This window comes from Miscanthus floridulus, chromosome 3 (genome assembly GCF_019320115.1).
Source record: "Miscanthus floridulus cultivar M001 chromosome 3, ASM1932011v1, whole genome shotgun sequence".
In the NCBI taxonomy this organism is placed as follows: domain Eukaryota; kingdom Viridiplantae; phylum Streptophyta; class Magnoliopsida; order Poales; family Poaceae; genus Miscanthus; species Miscanthus floridulus.
The window spans coordinates 102,903,102-102,914,561 of NC_089582.1; the positions used below are offsets into that span (position 1 = coordinate 102,903,102).

Sequence of the window (11,460 nt, forward strand, 5' to 3'; positions counted from 1 at the left end):
TATCATAGCATCATATTGTCAAATCATAGACTAAATATGCTTAATAGATTTATCTCGCAAATTAGCCCTCATTTATGTAACTGGTTTTATAATTAACATATGTTTAATACTTCTAATTAGCATCCAAACATCCGATGTGTCAGGCTAATAAACTTTAGCCCCTGGTATCAAACGGGGCCTTAAAACACCGCACTATGCAACACAAACTACTTTCAGAAAACAGGCAAAATATTTTTTAAGAGGTAATACAAAAAATATATATTTATATCTATTTTTAGTTTGAGAAATAGGCAAAGTAAGGAAAATATATATCAAACATATCTAAAACAAATCTGACGTGCATGAGTCTGTAGTAATTTTCAGAAAACATTTTGATTTCGATTGAACGAAAATGTTCCCTGTTTCAAACAAAGGCTACGTTAGTCAATACTAGGCCGATATCAGAGTTGGGCAGCCACATCCGTAGCTGCCCGTCGAAGTGATGCTCCGTCTTCTCCTACAAGTATCTCAGATTCACACAAACTTTTCACGGAAGGAATAAAGGCAACTGAAGTATTTGCACGAGGCTTGCGGCCATGGAGAACTACTAGAGAAACCCTTTGCTTTCCCTTAGCTTTGTGTGCAAACGAAAACATATAAATGCATCTTGCATTATTTGCTCCTCTGAACCATGCTTCCTCTAGCCGGTAAATGCTGCAGCAGCTACCAATGGATCATGGTGGCGGTAGCAGCAGCTGGCGTGGGTGTCGCGACAAGGAGAGCAGCTACGGCCACTGTTCTCCTCCTCACTCAGCTAGATGCCTCTGTCTCTACCTGCTCCTCTCGCTCACCCTCCTGCTCGCCGTCGCCGCCGCGCTGCTCGCCGTCTTCGTCACGAGGCTCAAGAAGCCGGCCTTCTACCTGCAGTCCTTCCAGATGGACAGGTCCTTCAGCCTGACGTCGTCGAACCGCAGCGCGAACGGGACGGCGGCGTGCGCGGTGGCGTCGCTGGTGTTCGCGGCGCAGAACCTGAACGGGATCGGGATACGGTACGGCGCGACGGTGCTGGACGTGGCGTACGCGAACGAATCGGTGGGCGCCATGGACGTGCCGGTGTTCTACCAGCCCCCGCGGAGTGCCAACGTGACGGTGCTCATGCACGCCGTGCTCGCGCAGCGGAACGTGACCCGGCTCCTCGTGAGCGAGCTGTCGGCGCAGAGGAGCTACATGGAGATCAGGGTCGCCGGGCGCATCGACGCCCGAACGCACATCATGAACTTCCCTCTTCCGAAAGTTCAGGTTCTGACTCCACGCACACTCTTCTCTTCTACAGTTCTACGTGCTGATTTCATTAAAAAAAAACTGTCTTGTACTTACGGCTGAGGGGGTGTTTGGCTGAGATGGTTGTGGAGGAATTTGGATGGTTTGGAGGAATTTGTAAGAGAAAAATACTGTTTCGGATAAAAAAAGAAGCGGATCAAGCCGGGTTTAAGGGCATGCGAACGGGCATGAAGTTCTTTGCTTGTTTTCTGAAATTTGGCCGTATTTTTTTTTTTCAGTTTTCGCTGGATTGTAGATTTGGAACTAACTACACCGACATTGTGCTACGGGAAGGAATCGAGTCCGTGATGACACGCAAGGTATTTGCCTGCCGCATAATGTTTTGAGGTATTGTTCAGACGCGCATGCTTCTGCCACACGACTGATCTGAAATTTAGTAGCGCGGTAATTCCTTCTGCAGGCTCTCCTCGTATCTTCACTGCCCCATCTCTCGCAAAAGTGCTCTATCAAGATTACCATGAGGCCAAGACGAGCAAAGGGAAGAAGTCTTGATGATTTAGGTTGCTGATATTATTAATGCCTCACGGATTCTTTTTGCGTCTATGACCATTTCTTAACTTAGGGGGAGAAGGATTCTTTTCAGTGTCTCAATATGTAAATACACGTGATTCGGTCACTGTAACTGTTCATTTCCATCTACTACAATTAATACTTCCCTTTAGTCAGAATTACTTGTGATCAAAAGTAAATGTACTGCACAAAAGCCTGAAGTTTATTAGTCCTTTTTGAAAAAGATAACTAGAATTCTAGATGTACTGAAATTTGAGCAGCCGGCTATTGTTATGCAGTGCATTCACACGAGGTGAAGAAAAGCACACTACGGGTGGTCTGTTAGGCGTCGACGGAAACTAGATATGTGTTTTGCTTGGGTGTTGCATGGGGTTATTGTGGGGGTGATCTAGGGGAGGACTATGTAGGGGTGCATGTGCATGACTTAGGTGCGAGAAAAACTATGGGAGATAGGGTTTGGCCTAAGCTTCATTTATGCTAAGGTGTGTGCTCTATGCTAGGATTGATCTTGAGACAGATTAAGGGAGAGATGAGATGAAGAACTTACCCATGGTGACTTAGATATTGTGGTCACCTAGCTCAAGCTCATCTGTCATGGAGTCCCCACACCCCAGAGAGAGGTCTCCAAGATTGAAGATGATGGGAGGATCACTTGAGAGAGAGACTTCTTCATGCAAGGACACATGTGATAGGGATTTGGGGATTGTAAGGGACCGTGACGCATAAGAAGGGGGTGAATTAGACAACTTAAAACTCTAACTCTAAACTATGGTCTCTTTTTCTATCCTTAGCAAAAACCTATGCAAAAAATAAACTATCTAAATATGCAACTACGGTTTTGCTAGTGTGTTGCTATCTCTACCGCAAAAAGGAGTTATGCAACCTAGGTCCAAACCTATCAACTAGCCTATCACTAAGCTAGGAAAGTAAAGCACAAACCAAGATTGCAATGTAAATGCAGAAGCTAAAGAGTAAGGTAGAGATATGCAAACTTCCGTTGATGACTCCAGTATTTTTACCGAGGTATCGAGAAGCGCGTAAGCTTCCCCCTAGTCCTCGTTGAAGCCCCTCGCAAGGAATCCCTCGCAAGGGCCAAGCTCCCGGTCGGGTAACTCCGTGGATAGCTCCGGCCTTCCCCACGCGCAAGCGGGTCTCCGGTTAAGCCACTCATGGCAAAGTCTCTCCTGGACCGCTCCTCGCCATCTTCACTATAAGCTTCCGGCCGAAACGCCGCGGGCCTTGTTCCCTCCGGTACACAGTGGCGGCCACATCACAAACGCGGTTGGTATCATCTTGCAAGACTACAAACCTCTTCGATGTACAACAATGGTGCGCGCAAAGCACTGAGTGGTAAGAGGTATCCAAACCTCACTAAAACTAGGCCAAAACCTAGAGCAAGCGCATAAGCGGTGGTCTAATCAACCTAAGCACTTCGCAAAGCACCTACGCTAATCACCTAATGAATCACTAAGCAATATACAAGTGGACATCACTAAAATGGTGTATCAACACCCTTGGTATGTTTTCTCAGCTCTCCACTCTCAAATGGCCGGTTGGGAGGTCTATTTATAAGCCCTATAGAGAAAGTAGCTATTGGGGCGAAACCCAGCTTTCTGCTACTGACCGGACGCTACTGTCGTCCTGATCGGAAGCGTCCGGTTGTCCCGACCGTTGAGCGCGCGCGTAGAGATCGGACGCACTACTGAGTCCGGTCATCATTGACCAGACGCGTCCGGTCGCATTTGCGCCGCTTTGGAACCTCTCTGGACATGATCGGACGCTAATTCTTGGGCATCTGGTCGTCCTGCCGTCGTGTCCGGTCACGCTGAGAACGTTGTCGTTGACGATGAACAGTGAAGTCTGTGCATCCGGTCACTGCCTCGCTCAGCGTCCGGTCGCTACTGCTGACGCCTGTTGTTGTCGAGCAACTGATCGGATGCGTCTAGTCCTCCTAGGGTCGCGTCCGGTCACCTCTGCCAAGCTTGTTTCTTCGCGATCTTGCGTCCGGCTTGGTTCCTATCTTCGTGCTTGGACTATGCTTGATATCTTGAGTCTTCTCTTGTGCTTCTAGGGTCTTGCTTATGGTGTTGATCGTGGGATCATCATGTCACCTTCGTCCAAGTCACGTTTGGACCCTATTGAACTACAAAACAATTACTTGCAAATTCATTAGTCCAATTTGGTTGTGTTGGTCATCAAACACCAAAATTCAAAGTAAATGGACCTAGGGTCCATTTTTCTTACAATCTCTCCCTTTTTAATGATTGATGACAACACGACCAAAGCAAGTAAATAATAAAAAAATTAGAATTTAAAAACTATTTACTTGCTAGGATGCAATACAAAGGGCAAGGTTATATGATGCTAAAAGATACCACATGTAAACATCTTTGGAAACTTATCTTGCTCTTGCAAATATCCCCATGTGGCATTATGGATTTAAGCCTCCCCCTAACTCCATAATCCACTATCCTCTCTTTCTCGAACCATTACCACTTGTAAATTATTATGATCGGGCTTGCTTTTGGTCCTACAAATTCTCTCCCTTTAGAATCAAACACCGAAAAGGAAGACATTAGTAGCACAAAGGAGGGTCAAACTTTGTGATCCTTTGTATGTGGAGTGAAATAGGTCACAAAATTTGACTCTCACATTACATAGACTAAGCTCCCCCTAAATATATGCATATATATGATGGAGAATGAAGTTTATGTATAATTGGCAAATTAATGCTCAAGGGAGTTTAATCTATATAATGCATGGAGAAAGCATATAAATACCAAAGTGAAAATCAATATGATGATATCAGTTTAGAAATACCACATGTGGAAATCAATTTGATTTATACCACTTACAATAGGTGGTGGATATTTGAAGTATGATGCTTACCTCCGGGGACTCTATTTTCCTTGCAATGAGACTACTACACACATGATAAGCTTGAAAAGGTGTTAGTCTCAAAACATCCAACTTGTAGAGTAACCTCCCCCTAAATTTATGCACACAAGTATAAAATACTTGTAGGAGACATGCACATTGATTTTAGAATAAAAAATACCACTTGAAAGATGACATCACATGAATGTGAGAATCATTTTCGAAAGTGATATTTGGGAGAAATTATCTATAATTTGGACTTTGCCACATATTAGATGAATAATTGTAAAACAAGCTATGTGTCGTACTCCTAAACAATTTAAACCATGTAGGTTTGCTCCAAGGGTTAAGAGTGAAACCGAGCAAGCCTACCATAAGATATACCTAGTGTATGCAAGACAAAAGATTAAACATGCAAATGCAAACCTAGGCATAAAAAGGAACTAGATGCTAATTAAAATTTCAAGAAATTAAATGTAGTTACATAACATGGGAAGGGGAATTTGGGTCCACAGTATTCGCTAACCCACTTGGCAATTACCTTGTCCATAATGATGCACCCCATGAAATACACCCATACTTTGCCAAGTCTTTAAATTACCCAAAGTCCATTGGACTTCTTACTTCCCTTTCGGGATTCAAGCCTTCTTGTTGCTCTTCATGTTGGAAATGATCTCCTTTGGCACCCAAATGCGTTTGGCCCCATTGCAGGCTTGCTTGTTCACCTTGATGGCCACCACCTTGCCATTTTTCTTCTTCTTTAAGAGATAAGATGTGGAGGCCTTTTGTCCACCTTGTTGGTGTAGGTGTTGGAGAGCTTGCTTGTTTCCTTTTTGTTTTTCTCTTTCTTCTTAGCTCCTCCTCATTCTTCACCTTGCACTCATAGGACTTGTGGCCTTCCTTGTGGCACACATAGCAAACCATGGTTTGTCCTTCATCAAGCTTCTTCACTCCATTAATGGTGTTATTTTGATGATGTTGGGCTTCCTCCATTTTGTCTTTTACTTGAGTCAAGTCCTTGGTAAGGCGAGCCACTTATTGCTTGAGTTGCTCATTCTCCATTGCGACCTCTTGTGTGCATGTATCTACAATAACTTTCTCAACACAAACTTGGTTGCACAAGGGTGAGTCTAAACATAAATCATTGCAAGAAGTAAAAGCATCCTTTTTAGGCATGTTAAAGATAGAACTTTTCTTTTTAGGTGCCTTGGTGAGGGTTGTACTGACAACTTCAAGATTAGCAACTTTATTAGTTAGCTCATCACAATGTGTGCACATGGTTTCTATTTTAGCAAGCAAACTTTTATAAGCATCTTGTGAGCTAGCTAACTTTTCTTTAAATTTTTCATTTTTCTTTACAAGTTGCTCATCATTGATTGTGCATCCATTTGTTGTTGCACTAGGCTCAAGGTGCTCAATTTTAGTAGATAGTTCAATATTAAGATTAGCAAATGTCTCATATTGTTCAAGCAAGGTTTTATATGCTTCTTGTGAACTATCTAGTTTTTCTTGCAATATTTTTAGCATCTTTTGTTGGCTAGTGCAAGCCTTAGCATATTTAAGATTTTCTTGCACAAGTTCATTAAGAGAAGGCATTTCATCATCACTATCACTCTCACTAGAGAATGAGCTTTCGTTACCTCGTGCCATAAGGCACACACGAGAAAAGCTTGATGATGAGTACTTGTGGCCTCGCCTCTTGTGATGGTCTTCTTCTTCACTTGAAGAATCATCCCATGACCTTATTGATGTGAGGGCTTTGTCCTTGCACGCCTTCTTCTTTGTCTTGGGTGTGGGCTTGTTTGGACAAACTTCCACAAAGTGCCCCAACTCGCCGCATCCATAGCATCCTTTCTTTCTTTGCTCATTTCTTTGATTGGTGAAGATGAAATCTTGAATTTGGATGGGGACACCCTTGACATTTTGCCTTTGGATCATCTTCTCCATCTTGTTGTTAAGTTTGATTGATTCTTCATCAAGGTCGAAGGTGGAGGAGGAAGATTGATAATCATCACTTGAATCTACATCATCATCATCATCATCCTCATCCTCTTCTTCATCTTCACTTGAGGAGCTTGAGCTTGAGCTTGTCTCAACTTGCTTTCCCTTCATCTTCTTTTTCTCACTACATGCGAGAGCTTTGCCTTCGCTTGATGATGAGGCTTCTTCTTGACCCATCTTTCATGACATTTCAAATGCCACTATCTTGCCAATGACTATGGCCAGGGTCAAGGTGCTCAAATCCTCCATGTTGTGAAGGATGGTGATGATGCTTGCATATTTCTTTTATGGTAGCATAGAGATGATCTTCCTCATGTTGTCTGCATCATCTAGCTTTGTTAATTCTATTGAATGGAGCTCATTGATAATCAAATTCAAACAAGAATACATATCATGAACAAGCTCATCATCATTCATTTTAAAGGAATCATAATTTTGTTTAGCTAGATAATATTTTTGCTCACGGACATTAGTCGTGCCATCATAGAGCCCTTGGATTTTTAAACAAATTTCATGTGCCGTATTTAAAGTGAACACTTGGTTAAACACATCCATGCTAAAAGATTCAAACAAGCAATTTTTAGCTCTAGCATTGAAATGAATTTCTTTTTCTTCACTCTTTATGGGTTTATCAGGATTCTTAATGGGTTTTATCTCGTCATGAGTGACTCTCCAAACATCCAAATCTACCGCCTCAAGGTGATAAGCCATTCTAGCTTTATAGTAGGGGAAGTTAGTGCCATCAAAGTGCGATGGCCTAGAGGTATCCATCCCAACCACTCTATAAATAGTGTCAGCTCAACGGCGGTGAAGCCAAAGGTCTAAATTGAGCCAACCGACTCCGATACCACTTGTAAGGGACCATGACGCCTAAGAGGGGGGGGGTGAATTTGGCCACTTAAAACTCTAACTCTAAACTATGGCCCATTTTTCTATCCTTAGCAAAAATCTATGCAAAAGATAAACTATCCAAATGTGTAACTACGGTTTTGCTAGTGTGTTGCTATCTCTACCGCAAAAGGAGTTATGCAACCTAGGTTCCAAACCTATTAACTAGCATATCACTAAGCTAGGAAAGTAAAGCTAAAGAGTAAGGTAGAAATATGCAAACTCCCATCGACGACTCTGGTATTTTTACCGAGGTATCGAGAAGCGCGCAAGCTTCCCCCTAGTCCTTGTTGAAGCCCCTCACAAGGAATCCCTTGCAATGGCCAAGCTCCTAGTCAGATAACTCCATGGATAGCTCTGGCCTTCCCCATGCATAAGCGGGTCTCCGGTTAAGCCACTCATGGCAAAGCCTCTCCCGGACCGCTCCCCGCCGTCTTCACTATCAAGCTTCCGGCCGAAACAGCACGGGCCTTGTTCCCTCTGGTACATGGTGAGGCCACACCACAAATGTGGTTGATGTGATCTCGTAAGACTACAAGCCCCTCTGAATGTACAATAATGGTGCGCGCAAGCATCGAGTGGTAAGAAGTATGCAAACCTCACTAAACACTAGGCCTAAACCTAGAGCAAGTGCATAAGCGGTGGTCTGATCAACCTAAGCACTTCGCAAAGTAGCTACGCTAACCACCTAATGAATCACTAAGCACTATGCAAGTGGAGATCACTAAAATGGTGTATCAACACCCTTGGTACGTTTCCTCAGTTCTTCACTCTCAAATGGCCGGTTAAGGGGGGTCTATTTATAAGCCCTATAGAGAAAGTAGTCGTTGAGGGCAAAACTCAGCTTTCTGCTACTGACCGGATGCTGCTGTCGTCTTGACCGAACACGTCTGGTCGTCCCGACCAATGAGCACGCGTGTAGAGATCGGACGCACTATCGAGTCCGGTCATCATCTACCGGACATGTCCGGTCATATTTGCGCCACTCTGGAACCTCTCTGGACATGATCGGACGCTACTTCTTGGTGCATCCGGTTGTCCTGCCATCACGTCCGGTCACGCTAAGAACATTGCCGTTGACGATGAATAGTGAAGTCTGTGTGTTCGGTCACTGCCTTGCTCAGCGTCCGGTCGCTGCTGCTGACACCTGCTATTGCCGAGCAACTAATCGGACATGTTTGGTCCTCCTTGGGCCACGTCCAATCACCTCTGTCGAGCTCGTTTCTTCGCGATCTTGCATCTGGCTTCGTTCCCATCTTTGTGCTTGGACTATGCTTAATATCTTAGGTCTTCTCTTATGCTTCTAGGGTTTTGCTTATGGTGTTGATCGTGGGATCATCATGTCGCCTTCGTCTAAGTCACGTTTGCACCCTATTGAACTACAAAATAATTATTTGCAAATTTATTAGTTCAATTTGGTTGTGTTGGTCATCAAACATCAAAATCTAAAGTAAATGGGCCTAGGGTCCATTTTCCTTATAGGGATGAACATAGGAGAGAGTTTGATAGAGATCACAAGCTTATAGTTGAGATCTCTTAGCTTGAGTTTGTTTCTTGAGGTTCATCTTCATCTTTTTTAAGCATGAGCACTTATCCAAATCCTATATCCATTCCTTGCTCATGCCCGATCTCCTTTCTTGCTCTTGTCTTGGCTAGTGAGAGGGAGGAGAGGAGAGTGGTGAGGTAGGTGAGAGAGGGGCTAGTCCTGCTGACTTGGGGATCTTTCACGCGCTGATAAGTGGTTCCAAGGAGGGTGAGAGGAGGACAACACAACATTTGCACTTTGCAGAGTCATTGGTGTCTTGATGGACAGTCCGTCTAGTCTCATTGACTCTAACACGTTGACTGGTCAACATGATTGACTAGTGACTATCAGACAGTCTATGGGGGAGAGATCAGGGATAGTCCGCCGAAACACAAAAGATCTCGATTGTCGAGTTTCTTGGATAGACTGACTTGGTGATGCCCCTTTGGGCACATCTATGATCCTTGGTGAGACATTTGGCAGCTTGTTCTAAGTTTAATTTATCATGTTCTTTATTTTCCTGACTTTGGTGAGAGTTATTGGTGAGATTCCCATGCTTGATAACTTGGATTTGTGGGCAGTTGATCACCTTGAGATTGGCAGGGTTCTATTTAGGTTTCCTACATTCAGAGCTTGAGCATTAGTTTTGAAGATATTGAGGTTAAACACTATGGGCAGTCGTTAGGGTAGGGGTCAATAAAGATGCCTCATAAGACTAGGCTGGGGTCACATCCTTTCCAAACTTCGGGACCTAGAAGGCTTCCTTTGGGTTGCACCTATGTAACACCCTTGGTGTTATACAGTGAATCACTTGCTAAAACATGTCATGAGCATCATACTTAAGTGATATTGCATGTGGTGTGATGGATAGGTAAAGCGCTGTAACTTAAATGAGTCGTAAAAACATAAAACGAAAAGTTAATTCATGATTTATAAAGTTAGCAAGTAGAGATGTTAACTAATTTTTATTGAACAAAAATTCTATAAAACATATAGGTGACGTCTAAATAAAGTTTGAAGTACAAACTTTGTAGATGACAATGCAACTTTGCCTTTCAAGAATATGGGTTGTTAATTAGTACGTTTAGGAGCTTAGAATTTGAATTGGAAATTAAAGTCAGCCTTAGCTTTAAATTCTTGTAAGTCTAAAAGTTGGTAGTGTCAATGTTACTTTGGCAATTTAATTCTAAAAATTGGATTAAACATTAGTGTTATGTTTTTCCTTAGTGGGTTGCATCAAAGTGAGTACTTTTCAATGGTATAGGGGTTGGTTTAGTTGGTATGCATTTTGATCATCAATTAATTGATACAAAAAGTTAGAAAATGATGTTTGAACAGCTAGTCTAGGGTCTTCAGCGCCGGTTGGCAGCACCAACTTGGCATGCCCATATTTTCTTCTCTGGTCTGCCTTGGTCAAAGTATTTTGCTCCATCTAATAGCCTTAGGTACCATCTTCAGCTTGGCTGAGTTGGTTGGGCAATAATCGAGCTAGATGGGTCATGGTTGAAGCTTTAAAATTCATGCATATCATAGTTCGAGCGGTCTGGTGCTGTGGGCGCGATCACCGCATGGCCACCCCACGCCATGCACTTGATCGTGTATCGCGCGTAGCGCCATTGCGTTGGGTCGGTCGAGCTGCCTTGGCTTGGCCGAGGCCGGTCGCAGCGGGCCACTAACCCCATCCCATGCCCATTACCCTACCTCATGTTGTCACCTTGGTGCCGCGTCGTAGCGTAGCCGCTGTCATCACATCACCGCGCAGCGCTGCTACTGCTGCCCTCATGGTCTTGCATCGTGACGCTGCTACCCCTTACGTCTCCGAGCACATGGGTTTGCCCCTTGCTGTCTCGCGCCGTTGCCTTGCCATTAATGGTGCTGCGGTCGTGCATGACACACTACCCCACCACCTGCACGAGCACATTTTGGCTTTGGCTCCTGAGCACGTGTCACCCTGGTAGTGTTGACCGCACCCTGCCAAGGCAAGGACGGACCGAGCTAGACCTACCTCTTCCCCCTCCTTGGCTTATTCTTCCCTATCGTCATGGCCGATGAAGCCGCTTCCTTAAATTCGGCAGATATAGGTCACCTCATGTCGATTCACTGCCTCTCTGGCTTCGCTTATGAGTTGTCTAGCCACCTAGCCCTACCCTGTCTTGACTCGTGTCATGATGAACTCTGATTTTGGAGTCACTCGCCGCTGGGCCTCTAAGGCCACATCAGCAAATGCCGAGAGCATTCATCCACCCCAGAGCCTCTCACATTTAACCAATCACATCACAATCTTTGCCTCCCTCTCCACTTCACCCTGCGCACCACTACCTAACCTCTACTGCCTTCAT

General features: G+C 44.2%; 1 protein-coding gene across 1 annotated transcript; it reads left to right on the plus strand.

Moving 5' to 3' along the window:
* Positions 1-690: 690 nt before the first annotated feature.
* LOC136544137 (uncharacterized) lies at positions 691-1,844 on the plus strand. The gene is made up of 3 exons (XM_066536398.1): positions 691-1,278; positions 1,539-1,619; positions 1,721-1,844. The coding sequence occupies exons 1-3, from the start codon at positions 691-693 to the stop codon at positions 1,826-1,828; spliced, it is 777 nt and encodes a 258-aa protein (XP_066392495.1). The 3' UTR covers positions 1,829-1,844.
* The last annotated feature ends 9,616 nt before the right edge of the window (positions 1,845-11,460 follow it).

Coding starts and splice junctions, on each gene's coding strand:
- LOC136544137 (XM_066536398.1), top strand. CDS start 691: ATGCTGCAGCAGCTACCAATGGATCATGGTGGCGGTAGCAGCAGCTGG. Junction 1,279..1,538: donor TCCCTCTTCCGAAAGTTCAG/GTTCTGACTCCA, acceptor TTTTTTTTTCAG/TTTTCGCTGGATTGTAGATT. Junction 1,620..1,720: donor AGTCCGTGATGACACGCAAG/GTATTTGCCTGC, acceptor TTCCTTCTGCAG/GCTCTCCTCGTATCTTCACT.